This window comes from Bos indicus x Bos taurus, chromosome X, assembly GCF_003369695.1.
Source record: "Bos indicus x Bos taurus breed Angus x Brahman F1 hybrid chromosome X, Bos_hybrid_MaternalHap_v2.0, whole genome shotgun sequence".
Classification (NCBI taxonomy): Eukaryota; Metazoa; Chordata; class Mammalia; order Artiodactyla; family Bovidae; genus Bos; species Bos indicus x Bos taurus.
This window is the reverse complement of record NC_040105.1, coordinates 30,446,121-30,462,520: the sequence shown is the minus strand read 5'-3', so window position 1 is coordinate 30,462,520 and position 16,400 is coordinate 30,446,121. Positions and strand designations below refer to the sequence as shown.

Sequence of the window (16,400 nt, the reverse complement as noted above, 5' to 3'; positions counted from 1 at the left end):
CATCCTCTCTCATACTCCCCCTCCGAGATAAGCCCACATAACAGTCTGTTAAATGCCTCTAAATTAGCAACCCAACAGCTCTGCAAAACCTACAATTCAAGCCTTGTCTGTGGTTCTTTCATGGAAGAACAACAGAAAGCCTGCAGATGGATGGAAGCATCCTAGTCCCGGGCCCCCTTGGGGCTCCCTTCTCTTTCCTCTCGGCTTCCAGAAAGGATCCAAGCTCCTTTACATCAGAGGTCGGTGAACTGCAGTCTGTGGGCCAAATCTGGCTCACTACCTGCCTTTATAACTAAGCTGTCATCATAACACAGCCACCCCCACTCATTTACATATTGTCTACAGAGGCTTTCTCACTCCAAGGGCAGATAGTTGTGCCAGAGCTGAAGAGCTGTTCCAGAGACCATGTGACTGACAAAGCCTGAAATACTTACTATCTGGCCCTCTACAGAGCAACTTTGCCAACTCTGGCTTTACATGATTACATTGTTGTCCACTCTAGCTCATGATGTATGTACAGTCACAGATTTCAGTGCTGCAAAGCTCAGCAAAACTTTGCCTCTGAATTGATTTATACATTTATATCTGTGTTCACCAAAGACCCTGCATTTTCAATCAACTATAGCCATTTCAGTCTTCTTTTACTTGTAATGAAACAGAGATCCTTAAAAGGGACTCATTCTTCCTGAACTTTTAAAAACAGTCAGTGAACTGAGATACAGAAGCTAATAAAGACACCCAGAAATAGGAACATCCTGGGACTATGACTCTGAACAATGAATTACAGCCAATCATCTCGGGTTCCCACTGCCTGAGGAAATGCGACTTCTCCAGACCTGATCAAGCCCTTTATTTAGACTCAGGACTCCCCGACACACTTCCTCTTTCTCTTGATTCATTTCCTGACAGACAGCATACCACATTGCCAGATGGACCCCCTAACCCAAAGTCTAAGGAGACTCATTTCCAAAGAATGTGTTTTTGCAATGCAACTTTTATCTGGTACTTGATTTATTAGTAAAGATTTTTGTTTAATGACGCAACCAGTGAGCCTCTGTTTTGCCAGCATAGAAACTACTCCTGATACAAGCAGAAAACATGTGTTTTAAGTCTTTTTAAACACACAGTGGACCTCCGTTTGTACTATGCTAATAAGCACACCAGAACCCAAAGTGACAAGGGAGGGTTTTTGAAAGAACTTAGGGATCATGTAACTTGGGGAGGTCCATTTCACAGAAAGCATGGCTTCTGAAGAGGTGCCTGAAACAATCCAAAGCATCCGCTGCACCTTCAGCAGTGACCAGTTGATCCTGAGCTCTGAATATGGCTTGGTGAAGAACTAATAAAGATCTGTAACCTTTATCATTCTAGTAACTATAATTACATTCCAGAACTAAATCACATTGCTTTCTAACAACCCTGACCTTCCTAAGGTTCTGAAGTCTTTAAAAATACACCCAAGTCAAGGACCTACTGTACAGCACAGGGAACCAGACTCAATATTTTGTAATAACTTCTATGGGAAAAGAATCAGAAAAACAGTATATGGGGACTTCCCTGGTGGTCCAGCAGTTAAGACTTAATCTTCCAATGCAGGGGGTGTGGGTTCAATCCCTGACTGGGAAACTAAGGTCTCACATGATGGGTGGCAAAAAAAAAATAAAAAATCCAAAACATAAAAAAAGAAGCATTCATCTGCTGATGGACATCTAGGTTGCTTCCATGTCCTGGCTATTATAAACAGTGCTGCGATGAACATTGGGGTACACGTGTCTCTTTCCCTTCTGGTTTCCTCAGTGTGTATGCCCAGCAGTGGGATTGCTGGGTCATAAGGCAGTTCTATTTCCAGTTTTTTAAGGAATCTCCACACTGTTCTCCATAGTGGCTGTACTAGTTTGCATTTCCACCAACAGTGTAAGAGGGTTCCCTTTTCTCCACACCCTCTCCAGCATTTATTATTTGTAGACTTTTGGATCACAGCCATTCTGACTGGTGTGAAATGGTACCTCATAGTGGTTTTGATTTGCATTTCTCTGATAATGAGTGATGTTGAGTTTAAAAATAAAATAAAATTAAAAAAAAATAAATGTGTATGTTGAAGACCTAAAAAAAAAAAAAAAAAAGAAGCAATATTGTAACAAATTCCATAAAAACTTTAAAAATGGTCCACATCAAAAAATTCTTAAAAAAAACTTACCCCCCAAAAAAGAATAAATAACTATATATATATATATGTGTGTGTGTGTGTGTGTGTGTGTGTGTGACACACATACATACTACATACACACACATATATAGCTTCCCAGGGGGCTCAGTAGTAAAGAATCCACCTGCAGTGCAGGAGACAAAGGAGACGTGTGTTCCATCCTTGGGTCGGGAAGATCCCCTGGAGAAGGAAATGGCAGCCCACCCCGGTATTCTTGCCTGGGAAATCCCATGGACATAGGAGCCTGGCAGGTTACAGTGCATGGGGTCGCAAAGAGTCAGACACAACTTAGTGACTAAACAACCACCACAACATACATACATACGTATTCATATATATATATGAATCACTTTACTATATACATGAAACTAACACAACATTGTAAATCAACTATACTTAAATTTAAAAAATAGAAAAATAGACCCAAGTTACAAGCCAGAACCAGTTAGCAGCCCTTGGCATCCAAGCTAAAGGATAGCAAGCAAGGCCAAGTATCCAAAAACATCAAAGGACTCTTGGCCATGACCTAGTGTGGTGACCTTCCTACCTTAGTTCACCTGGCAGTTACCAAATACCCACGGTGTCAAGGTACAGTAGAGGTATCAGGGATAGAGAGGTAGGTGAGCAACATGTGGACCCACCTTCAAGGAGCTCATATAGTCTTATAGGGGAAGAGAGTTAATTCTACCACCAGACAGGATAACCATGAAGTAAAAGATTTCTTTTTCATTTTGCCAGTGGTGTCAAGGAGAATAGATGATTTATTCACGCTGGGTTTGGGCCCTCAAAGATGATGCTGTTCTCCCCTTTTCCTTTTTCCCATTGTCTGCTATGGTCCTACCACTGGAAATGCCCACAACTGCTAAGCCAGTACTTTTTTGTCTCTCTCTCTTTTCTGGTTTGAAGAGCATCGTGAATACCTTGACCATGTTTATTACATCACCATGCCTGCCATTTTTGTATCCCCAAGAAAGGGCTGAATCAGGAAAATTGGAAGGAAGGGGGAAGCAAGAGAAGGTCATACTTAGAAAACCTTTACCTGTATGCTAGAAGTTCAACCCTAGGCTTGAGTTTTGAAAGCTTTCTTCTGGATGAGTAGCTCCAGACCTCTTTGCTCTCGACAAGGAATCCTGGGTTCGTAGGTCCTTTTGGAGCCATGGCTTGCGCACTGACCATGGTTTGTTGGGGGAAGGGGCTCTGCTCTGCTTATATCTCGCTCTACATACTGGACTCCAGAGAAGATTGTTTTAGGAAATATCTCACTATTAAAGCCAAAGTTTAACAACCAGTACTTCACTTTGGGGTACCCTGGAGATAAAAAGGAGATTATGTGCCCGAGACGTGCCAGGTATGATCAGCAGTCCCTCATTTTCTGTCCAGTTATAAATACTAGCATAGCAAAACTTTCTCAGCACAGCCTGCTTTTTGAAAACACATAACCGCATGTACAGACATAGGATTCTAGAACACCAACAAGGCCAGGGGGGTCTGTGGCTGACCCTTCAGGCTCCCGGAATCTGCTGAATCACGAGGTGGAAGGTGAAGGTTCATTGCTGAATTGTGCTCCGTGGCTTGCCCATAGCGGGACTTAACTCCTCCCTGCTTTGTTTCCATTTTCTCCAATGCCCCCAGTCCCGTCACAGACATGCTGAGCTCCTATCAGACAGAACAAGTTCTCCCGAGAGGATGGGGTCTAGGCTCTAAAAAGCAGTGTTCCACCTTGCTTTCGCAGTGCAGATTTTTGGCACTCCAAACCAACTACCGTGTATGATTTGGGTGTTGCTTGTCAAGTGGACAATGAAGAGATTCTGAGATTTTTGGCCAGTAAACTTGAGATTCTACAGTTGCCCTTGAAAACAATCTTCAGCTTGTCAGGTTTCCCTGCCAAGCCAGCTTTCATCCACTTAAACACATGAGCTCTATGGATCTTCTGAGTGATGTCTCCTGGATCATGTTATCTGTTTACACCGATTTTAAGTGTATGTAAAGGTTATTTGACTGGATGTGTCTTTTGGGTTTTTTGTTTCTGTTTTTTTTTTTTTTTCCAGAAGGGGATAAATGAATTGTCATCTCAACATTTGTTTGGTAAAAGAAGCAAATTGGTATGAAACTGTATATTTATGCATGTTTTTTTTTTTTTCCTTTCTGATATCTCTGCCTCTTCCTCTCTCTATTATTAAAGGAAGAAATACCCCTGGGAAGCCAATGAGAGAGGTTAGTGAGATTCAGGCTCACAGCCATGGCTTCTGTCTGTCTCATCCCGCTTTCTATGTTTGGCGTCTGTGTAAGAATTGTGTGCGTGCACGCGCATGTGTGTATTACACGTGTCATCATGTAAGGATGGTAGTCACCTCTCCACTTGCAGCTCATGAGGAACATGCCTCAAATGTTCATAGCCATTGTCATCACCATGACAACAGGACCAGGGGTTGGGGGAACAGGACTCTCTTAAAGGGCAACCCTTCAAAGTCCCTAAGTTGGGATCCTGAAGTTCATCATCTGTTGCCATTTGCAACACAAACAAAATCTTCACAATACATTTAGCCTCGCACATAGTCGATGAGTCATAAAGCTTCCTTCCACTTCCAAGACCCTAGTGTTTTCTGCCAGTGCCCTTGGTTTTTATTCTTCTGGGATGACTTCATTTTGTTTTCATTTTCTTTTTCCTGGTTCCTACACTCTCTCTTTCCCACTTTAGCTAACATTTTTTTTTTTTTGAGCACTTACTGTTTCCCAAGGACTTTTCTAAGCACTTGCCATCTTTTTCATTATGTAATCTTCACAACAAGCCTCTGAGGTAGGTACTCATATCAACCCTGTTTTAAAGATAAGGAAACTGAGTCAATAAGCGGGTAAGCAGGGTGTCCAAGGTGACAGAGCCAGGATTTGAATCCAGGCAGTCTGGGTCCAGAGCCACGCTCTTAACTATGTGCTTTACTGCCACTTAGAAAACAATGTGTGAAAAGCATATGACATCTCAACTTGCCCATTAGAGGAGTTTGTTTGTTTGTTTTTAACTTGGCATCTGGAGCCAAATAGACCCACACCCAGTCAGGAATAAAAAGTGAATTTTGGAATCTAGAGGGACTTTTTTAATGCCTTTTATAGGTAGGGTACAGTGTTATCACTGAATGTGGTTTGGGGTTTAATAGTAAAAGCCACTTCTTTCTGCATACTACCTGGAATATTATCTAAACACTGAATTACCTCACGAAATGACATATTGAGTGACAGCCCAAATGAAACAAGATCGTGCTTACCAAGAGTTGAGTATGAAGGAAGCGAGAAGGAATGTTCTCCCATGGGTGGCAATAGCGTATACTCTGGTGGGAGACAGGCTGGATGGGTGGGGAGTCCTTAGGAGAGGGTTCTGAATCCTTAGCAAGAGCATGGACAAGAGTAGCCACTGATTCATTTAAATGTAAGGAGTCACACTGGAAATTCTGCCAAACCATGCCATGCAGGTCTAATCGACTGAATGACCCTTCAGTGTGTCTCCACCTGTACTCCCTTCCAAGGCTTGTGGGTCCGAGGGAGGGGAGTGGTGGGCTGGGAGGAGAAACAGGAAACCTGAATCTGTGAAGTATTGAATGCTCCTGACGGTTTGCCTTCTAATGTGAGACTTCTTGGGTTCACTCTGATGGTAAGTTCCCCTTAAAATTTATTCTAACTTGTGGTAAAAAGTTGCACTGTTTTTTTTTTAACCACCCTGAACATATGTCTCTTATGAATGACTTTTAGAAAAGACCAGCACATGCGATTGAAATCCCACAGGCATGTGGAAACTTTACTACCTGAGGTGTATTACAGTCAGACAAGTTTCCAGGAAGTCAGGGAATCAAAATAATAGTGATGTTTTTTATTGTTATGAAAATAACCCCCAAATGTACAGTAGACCAGATATTTTCTTCCAAGATTACATTCTAGGAGAGAAGATAAGCACATTTCACCACGGTATTCTGGCTGTTCCTTTGGCGAGTTGAATGCTCACCATTTCTTTGGGAATGGTGTTTTTTAAAAAACAGAGTGCCAGATTGCTCTTGAGGTCTTGGGGCTCTGCCAGAAATTCTCAGTTCCAATCACCGCAGCAGACAGCTCCCTGAGGCAGAGGTGGCGCGTGCAACTCAATGTGTCACAGTTCACGCCGACTCGGAAAAACATGTAGCTAGCCTAATGTTAAATGCACGGTGCCATTCTCGTCAACAGTCCTTACTTAAGAATGGATGAAATGAATACTTGCTATAGACAGATTTTTCGGTCTACTTGTGCCTGAAGCTCATCGCAGATGTCTGAATCCTGCCTGTTTTTCAGGGCCTCTAGTGCTCCTAGTTACGAGATTTTCATTTTGGCTTTAGAACAATCTGTCAGGTGAAATGAAGGCTCTCACTAGTCTGCTGCCTTCCACACATGGATAATAGATGCAGGATACAAACCTTTACTTTCTGTGTCCCTACTTGTGTGTGGTTTTATGCCTCCAGCAGGTTCAGGTGTATGATTTCTTCGGGGCAATATTTTGAGCAAGAGAATTGGTTTTTTTTTTTTTTGCTCGAAGGAAAACCTCCATGGAAAACTGTAGAATTGTTTTTCTGGTGAAATGAGTATAGGTAAACACAGTCATGAAGGGCATCATATAGATACTTTCATTTTTTTGGACAGCCATGAGGTCATTTGTGAACATTTAACCATCTGGATAGGTTAACGGCCACCTAACATTTTGTGGGCATGTGTGTGGTGGTATATTAAGAACCATGACCCTCTGCTTGACCTGGTAACTTTGTAAACAGCAGATACCCCTAGAACTTAGGCCTCTTAAGAGACTCAAGACTTTTTCTTCCGTGTAGTAACTGAACACCATTTTGAGTGGGAAAAGTACCACCTGGCTACCTAATCTATAAATGCATTTCTTTGTTTTGATTATCTTTTGAACCGCATTCTACATCTCCTGGTACACAGTCTAAAATAGGCCCTTTGTAATCATTGTTAATCAGCTGATGGGGGGGGGGAGTGATTTCTGGCCTGTTTCATAATACATGTTTCTAGCCACCAGGTAGACTATACTATAGGCAGCTGTGGGTCATGAGAAATGGTTGGAATTATATTTAGGTGTCAGGTTGTAAGAATGTTGGGTTTTTGCTTTTAGTGGTTTCAGTGACTGTTGTTAAGATTGTAAGCAATTTAAAATTTGCAGTTAGTCCATCTATTTTCAACCACACATGAATAATTGTACAGCTTTCCCAGAGAGACACAAGAGAAGTTCTCTAACCTGCTGGCATCAGGTTGATATCTGTGCTTTGAGGAGCAGCAAAGGACTCACTATGTCTTTGTGTGGTTTTTATGGTTTAGAAAACCCAAAATCCAGAGTAAATTTTTTTACAGCACAATTAGTCCTCACTGAAAATTTCTGCCCTAATAAAGCTCAAAGAGATTTACAAACTTGGTCACCATAATATAAATGGCTGCACTGCCTTAAACTTTTAATAAGTCTTAACTTGATCTGGTGCCATGGCTGTTTAAGTGCCAGCCTATGAATCCTCTTCAGATCCTCTCGTATATTTAAAAATGATATGTCTCTTGAAATAAATATTAAGACTAGAATGCCTGCCCTAGTCTATCTTTAATTTTTATAGGGATTTTAACAATTATTATGGGAATCTGTAAAGTTGATACATGGCAAGGTAGTAATAGCCTAGTAAAGCATTTTTCCTTTCAAAGGCAGTACTTGAATAGTAGAATGATTTAATAATGTCCAAGAATTAAAATTAGCCGTATAAAAATATGGGACATACATGAAAAGGCAAGTCATAAAGTATGTCTCAAATTATCTTACTCTAGATCTGAATTTCACCACAAAGTACCAAGAGACACTGGGCTGCCTTTATGCTCCATGCTGGGGAATTAATACTAGGTCATGTCGTATTATTATTAAAAGGCTATTCTTTAACCCTCATTTAGGAGGAGATCAAAAATGGATTCACAGGATATACAAAGGCATGCTACACATGTGGGTCATATTCTAATTAGGCTCTCAAATAATTTGGAGCCAAAAGTGATTTTTTTTCCCTGAAGCTTTCTAATTCAAATGCTAGTAGTACATAAAAAGGTCAATTGTTTATCTTTCAATTCAAGTAAGAACATAGAGAAAACAGTCACCTCCACCATAGCCTTAGATGTGAGCCAACAGCTTGTAACAGCCTTGAGATGAAGACTTCACATCATGGCTATGGTAGAGTGGTGGTGGTGGTGATGGTAGTGGTGATAGTTATGGTGGTGGTTGTTTGATAGTAAAAACAAATTTTCTTTTAAATACAAGTACATAGTAAATATTCTCCTACAACAAGGTGGAAAAGATACATGCCACCATGAATTATTCCTCTTACAACAGGAATCTTGCTCTTCTCCATGGAATCCTGATATATATCTACAGGGAAGAGGAGTATAATCTTGGACTTTTGCCATTTCTATGATGCTAAGAGTCTGATCCCTGATAGGAGGCTGATACTAACAATGTGGAATGGCTTCATTAACAAGGCTTTGCTTCTTCCTGGAACACTGGTGAAAAACCAAGCCCTGTTGTGTATCCCCCTCGATGCAGCGTCTGTGTTGTCTTCACCTAGAAACGGGGGATGATTTCCACAGCAGCAAAGAGTTGGGGTGATGATCTCTGCACCTTGCATCAAGTCTCTCTCTCTCTTTGTTTTCCAGGACACAATGTAGGAAGCCTTTTCCACTTGGCAGATGATTTGGGCAGAGCGATGGAGTCCTTAGTTTCAGTTATGACAGATGAAGAAGGGGCAGAATAAATGTTTTACAACTCCTGATTCCCGCATGGTTTTTATAATATTCATACAACCAAGAGGATTAGACAGTAAGAGTTTACAAGAAAAAAAATCTATATTTTTGTGAAGGGTAGTGGTACTATACTGTAGATTTCAGTAGTTTCTAAGTCTGTTATTGTTTTGTTAACAATGGCAGGTTTTACACGTCTATGCAATTGTACAAAAAGTTATAAGAAAACTACATGTAAAATCTTGATAGCTAAATAACTTGCCATTTCTTTATATGGAACGCATTTTGGGTTGTTTAAAACTTTATAACAGTTATAAAGAAAGATTGTAAACTAATGTGTGCTTTATAAAAAAAAAGTTGTTTATAAAAACCCCTAAAAACAAACACATACCTACACACACACACACACACACATACACACACACACACACACAAACACAAACTGAGGCAGCGCATTGTTTTGCATCCTTTTAGCGTGGTATCCATATGAAATTCATGGATTTTTTTTCTTTTCTTGCATATTAAAGATAGGACTTCCTCTAAGACCACCAAATGACTACTTCACATAGCTCTGTTAGGAATTGTTGACTGAGTGGGACTGGCCATGGGTTTTCATTTTACACATCTATATGTCTATCGGTATGTAAGCACTGTAGGTATACAGGTAAATATAAATTTCAAGAGACATTTAAAATTTCTCGTTCAAATGTTCTTGCCACTTCCTAATGGAAAGAAATCGCTTCTCATCACCCAGGCTCACCTGCTTGGTCTAGAATGAATCCTCCCTGGAGCCTGAAGCCAGAAGGAAACTACCACACTAAAACATGGTCTAGGGTTCCAGATGTTTCTCATTTTGAACTTTCCACTGACAACTAGAGTATTGAATTTTTTAAGGGACATATGAATGAATACACAGGACTTATGTCAGAGTAATCCACTGGTTGATTCATTCAGCTTCCTGCTGCTGACAATGCCACGGTTTAGAGTTAGTGATGCTTTGATGAAAGAGCATCTGAAGGCATTTTTAACTCCCAGGCAGGAGGGCTGTAGATTCCCTCAGAGAGAGCAGACCACTCTTCATGTAAAGGATTGGATAACTGTTCATAACCTTACAGAGAGAGCTTTATAATTACAGCGCAGTTCTTTTCTCACAGTCAAACAGTAGTGGGTGTCTTGGTTTTCCAGTTTTGTAAGTTTTTTTCCCCATTTCAATGAGTTTGTAAATGCCACAAGACATAATTTAAAATAACCCTTGTGAAAATGTGGAAGACAGTTGCCCCATCACATTATGACACTTAAAAATCCACCCAGACGCCCAGGACCCTGCGTCCCTGTTCGGCATTTTTCTCTATAAGTAACTCCAGGCAGGTTTGTTGAGTGGGAATGTAAATGGATTCAAACGTTCCAAGAGGTACTCCAAACCCCTTTTTGGTGGCTTAGGCAGGTTAAATATATATAAGTAAACAGAAATCGTTCGAAAGGAGGAGTACAGGCAAGAGGACTAACTGGTAGGAAAAAAGCTTTACTCTTTCATTTTGTCTTATTAGTCTTTCACTCTTCTTTATCATCCATTCAATAGAAATCACCCTGTGATCTATCATTTTGCAAATCTGTTACCTCTTACATCAAGTGTAATTAACTTTTGGAGAGTGGGTTTTGTTCCTTATTTTACTAATGATAATTAACATCCAACATGGCTTCTCATGCTATTTCTACCTCACTTTGGTTTTGGGGTGTTCCTAATAATTGTGCACACCTGATTTCACAGCTTCACCACCTGTCCATTGTGTGAACATTTTCCTCCATTTTCTTTTTCCTTTATAATTTCCAAAAGAAAACCCAAAGCTCTAAGGTAACAAATGACATGAAGATTTGATTTTAGTCTTGGCTTTTTTTTTTTTTTTTTCCTTTATGTGACGCTGGACTTTTTCTTTACCTGAGATTTTGGGCTTTTTCTTTTCTTTTTTTTTTTTTAACCGTGATTTAAAACAAGGAGTTACTTTACTTCCTACTAAGAAGTTTAAGTTTCATTCTAAAATCAGAGGTAAATAGAATGCTTGATTTTGTTTTAATCTTTTTTGTTTTATTTTATCTTTTAGACATTAGTTCTGGAGTGAGTCTCAAAATATTTGAATAAAAACTGAGAGCTTTATTGCTACATTTTATGCATTAATTTGGACATTATTTCATGTTCCTTATAACCACCAAGTAGTAAACTGTAAGTCATAATGTAACTGAAACATAAACATCACATGGCATGTTATGTCATTGTTTTCAGGTACTGGGTTCTTACTTGTGTATCGTAATATATTGTGTTTTAACACCAACACTGTAACATTTACTAATTATTTTTTTAAAACTTCAGTTTTACTGCATTTTCACAACATATCAGACTTCACCAAATATATGCCTTACTATTGTATTATATTACTGCTTTACTGTGTATTCTCAATAAAGCACGCAGTTATGTTACAAAAAAAGTATCAACTGCATTGTTTTTATTTTAATTTAGTCACTTTTATATAGGTAATACTTTCATATTGTCAAAAAATGAAAAATCTACACAGCCAGTGAAAAGACCCTCACTACCTTATTCCCACTTCATCCTCACTGCCCTCTGAATAAATATCAATAATTTCTTGTGTATCCCAAAGTGTCAGTAGTATATGAGCAATTACAAACATAGGTTCCTACTTTTTAGAACCTAGCATTCTATGCACTCATTAATACATCTTGATTTTTTAAACTTAAGAATGGGCTCAAGTAATCCATTCTTAAGTATATTGAAATAGATCTTTTTGTTTCAACATATAAAATGCTTTCCTCATACTTTTTTCAGGAAAAAAATCCAGGAAACCAGGGATTCCCTGCTGTCTCAGACGGTAGAGAGTCTGCCCACAATGTGAGAGACCTGAATTCGATCCCTGAGTTGGGAAGATCCCCTGGAGAAGGAAATGGCAACCCACTCCAGTATTCTTGCCTGGAAAATCCCATGGGTGGAGGAGCCTAGCGGGCTACAGTCCGCAAAGAGTTGGACACAACTTCACTTTCACTTTTTTTCATACTTTTTTTATAGATGTCTCATAGTCCAGTGGGTATTTGTGGGATATTACTTAAGTGGTCCCCTTTGGTGGGACATGTGGGTGGTGGTTTTCCGCTTTTGCTCTAACAGACAACACTACACGTCTCTCGTTTCATCTTTTCACTTGTGCGAAAATACATCCGCAGGACACATTCCTAGAAGTGAGCTTTCTGGATCAAAGGTGGTAAGCATTTGTAGCTTGGGAGGTAATTTTTATGCAGCAATGGTTATAGTGTTTGTTTTGTTTTGTGTTTTAGTAATGACAAGTGTATGAATTAACCAGTGTGCCATAGACACGTTGCTTACCACTTCTATTACTATAAATGGTATCAGACCTAAGGAGATGTCTGAGCAACAGAAGTCATGCCCAAAATGATGTCTCAGAACTGGTCTGGGGAGTACGCCCCTCTCCTACATAGTCCTGACCACCACTAGAGGGTACCCCCCTCACCCCTGTCCTGATCTGCCTCTGTCCCAGCTGCAGAGCAGGCTTAGAAAGGATTAGCAAGGTCAAGTCCTCTAGCAAGAGCCTATCTTTGCCTCCCACCCAGATTCATGGAGAGGACTTCCCCAACAGTGTTCAGATGCTGGGAAGTCCAAAGAAATGACCCAAGTCCAATAGGTACAGCCTATTCTGTGCTGTGCTTAGTCAAGCCGTCATGACCGACTCTTTGCGACCCCATAGACTACAGCCCACCAGGCTCCTCTGTCCATGGGGATTCTCCAGGCAGGAATACTGGAGTGGGTTTCCATGCCTTCCTCTGAGTTGGGGATCTTCCCAACCCAGGGACTGAACCCAGGTCTTCTGCATTGCAGGCAAATTCTTTACCGTCTGAGCCACCAGGGAAGCCCAAGAATACTGGAGCGGGTATTCTGAGCTACCAGGAGAGCCCACAGCCTATTCTAGAGATTTGGAAAATAACCAGCAATGGTCAAGCTGGTTAAGAATGGTGTTGAATGGGTGTGGCAATTCTGAAATGAATCCCCACGTTTTTGAGGCTAGGGTGATGATGCCAACCTAAGTGACTACTACATGGCAAGACTTCCCTTGAAATCCACACATACCAGGGCTAATTTTCAACCTGTTTAAATAAATCATGTATCCCCCCCTGCCATTCCCCAAAGCTGCTTCTATTTGAAACACCCAGTCTGGCTGTTTTGATGGCATTCAACTAGGTACCTGAGGACTCCAGCACTTGAACCTGTCTGAGACAACTGTGAGGGGCTGACTCTGAGGAGGGCACTTGGCTCTCCTTTCCACAGTTGGCAGAGGCTGGAAGGGAGGGAATTATTTCAGTTAAGAATCAAAATGGATCAAGCTGGCACAGCTTGTGCATCAGCAAGCACAATGTGTGTTTGGGGGGAAGCACCAAGATTAATGGATGTGTTTTGTGGAGCTGCGGTGGGACTTCCCGATACTGTAATGCTCTACCAGAAGAATGAGGACAAAGGCAAGCGCTGGCACACTCGCAAAGACTCTGCCTTCACATGAAGTGCAGGAAGGACATGAATCACATTCTACCCCACAGTAGCAAAGCCACTAGAGTAGGAACCATAAATACATCCCCCACTGCTCCTGGAGCTGCCAGGTGTGGTGATCTCCTGGACTTACCTGACAACACAAGAGCGGCAACAAGCCAGAGGTGCAGTAACAAGCAATATTCTGTGAGTGTGTGAAGTGTGGAGATGTTCCAGAGTGGCTTTCATATAGAGATGAATTTCTCATAATCACATAAAGACTATGTACAGTAACTTTAGGCTTAACTTCTCTGTGTGTGTACACACACACATGTGTTTGCTTTATATATATTCACAACACATTTTTAGCTCTTCTGTAACTTTCCATTTTGCAATAAATCAAATTGGAGCCTTGGTGTGAGCCTTGGTCAGGGAACCAAGATCCTGCATACCACATGGTCAACAAAAAGAAAAATGAAATAAGGAACATTTCACTAATATTTATCACTCCAGGATTTCATTACTCCTATTAAGATTAGGGAACTAAATTCCGTGTATGTATCTACTGATCAGCTTACATATGATGATCACCACGAAGTTTCAAGGATGGCAGTCCTGATGTTTACTAATTGTTAAGGCATATGCATTTCATATATTTTTGACACATTAAAATACCAAAGGAAATTATAATGTTTAGAACACAAGTGCCAACATAGCCATTTATTCATTTTATGACTGTCCAATCACTTATTTAATACTTACTGAATTGATTATTGCCAACAAACAAATAATCAAAACCATGTTCATGAAATTCCACATTCCAGTCGAAGAGTCTGCCACAGAGAGGAGGGCAGAGGCTTGATTAGACAGTAAAGAGTTTGTCCTTTATTTGTGGTGCAATCTAAAGTCACTGAAGGATTTAAGCAAGGTAATGGTATGATCTCATTTGTGCTGAATGTTTTAAAATGATCATTTTGGCTGCTGTCTAGAGAATAAACTATGGCAGAGCAAGGGTAGAAACAGGGCCCATTTTAAAGTAAACTGTACTAGCTTAGAAAACAATTGACAGTGTTTCAAACTAATATATTAGGAGGTTGAGAGAAGAGGATGCACATGTATTTGGGGCATTGAACTAACACAATTTGCTAATAGATTGTACTTAAAGGGAGAGAGAAAGGGGAAAGTTGAGGACAAATTTTATCCTATTGTCTGGCCAACTGGATGGCTGGAGATGCCTGTAACTGATATATTAATATTGGAAAGCCATGGGAAAAGAAGTCTAGGGTGGGGTATCAGGAGTCCTATTTTCAAACACACTGAGTTTGATATCCATATGAAGATGTCTGGGAGGTAGCTGGATATTGGAATCTGGCATTCAGAAGGGAGGGCAGGGTTGGAGATGTAAATATGGGAGCCATGAATGTACAAGTGGCATTGAAAGCCATGGAACAGGATGGATTATGCAGAGAAATCATGTAAAATAGACAAGAAGACCCAGAAGCTCAATCTTTTAGAAACTGGGAAGGAGTAGCAGAGTCAGAAAGGAGACTGGAAGGCACAAGAGTGGGAGGCTAGGAGAGTTTGGCATTCTAGAAGCAGGTTCAGGAGCTGGAGCAGGTAGAAATCCAATTGGAGTTTAAAGATATTTAGGACAAAGGAAGTAGAGACAATGCATGTATGCCACTCTTTCAGTAAATTGTAATGGGAGTGGAACAGAGCTATTCATTTTCTTCTCTAAAAACACAGTATTTAAAGATGATACCTTTGATCACATTTCACTTCTGCTACAAATCAAATCACCACAAACATAGTTACTTAAAAGATAATTTTAAAAAGGATAAATATTTATACTTGCTTACTATTTGGCAGGCTGTTCATCTGGTCTGGGTAAGCTTGGTGGAGCTTGGCTTGTCCCGATGGCCTCATTCACATGTCTGATTGTTGACTCTATGGCGGGTAAGGAAGAAGATGACTTGGCCATGTGTCCCACATCATCCAGCAGGTTAGCCTGGGCTCATTCACATCTTGTGATTATAGAGCTTCCAAGACCAATGCACACTTTGCAAGTCTTTGCTTATGTTACACTTGCTGTGGTTCCATTAACCAAAGCGAGTCACACGGGCAAGCCAGGAGTGGAAGGGAAATGCTCAAGGACATGAAGAGAGAGAGGAAATTACTGCAGTTCTTTTTGCAAATAATCCCCCACAACTATTAATGTATTTCTAATTATGTGAATTCATCCTCCGAGTTGCTCATGTTAGAAATCTCCAAGTTATTTTCTCCTTTTTTCCTCTCCTAGTGTAAAATGGGAATTATTTAATTTACTAAGTAAAAACGTCTTTTGTGGAAAATCATTTTCTCTCTGTACTTTAATAATCTAAATATTAATATAAACTTTGATCACAGACACATTACAGTTTTAATTATATTCAGAAGCTGGAGAGAAGTAACATAATTGGCAGACTAAAATATGAAATTTATTTACATCCCTTATAACAAAATGTGGCTTAATAACCCAGTAATCCATTTCATTTTATTTGTTTTCTTACACATATGCAAAGAGGTAATCACCACTAAGTGGTAATATTTAAACACTTGGAAAAAATATTAAGCAGCACTCCTGTCTTAGGTGATTGTGTATATGCTTCTTATCAGAAGTTGGCAGCAAGTGAAATTAAATGGTTTTCCGAATGACTGCATTGTCAATCCACCTCCTTTCAGCTAATTGGCTGATTCCCATCATTGCTGCCTCCCAAGGGGGTCACCTGCAATGACGAGGAGTATAACAATCCTATGTGGCACCAAAGCTTCTTACAACCAGGGGTTGGTGCAACCCTACAGGGGGCGTTCTCTCTCTCTCTCTCTCTC

General features: G+C 40.3%; 1 protein-coding gene across 15 annotated transcripts in view; it reads left to right on the top strand.

Moving 5' to 3' along the window:
* DMD (dystrophin) overlaps positions 1 to 11,475 on the top strand; it is a 2,656,945-nt gene extending 2,645,470 nt beyond the window's left edge. For 11 of the 15 annotated variants that reach the window (XM_027533579.1, XM_027533577.1, XM_027533571.1 and 8 more), the window contains one exon: positions 8,909 to 11,475. In XM_027533579.1, coding sequence (XP_027389380.1) covers positions 8,909 to 9,006 — 98 coding nt within the window. In that variant the 3' untranslated portion in view covers positions 9,007 to 11,475. Of the gene's footprint in view, positions 1 to 4,254; positions 4,309 to 4,388; positions 4,421 to 8,908 lie in introns of all 15 variants that reach the window. The other 4 variants (XM_027533574.1, XM_027533586.1, XM_027533585.1 and 1 more) reach the window with 2 other exon arrangements.
* The last annotated feature ends 4,925 nt before the right edge of the window (positions 11,476 to 16,400 follow it).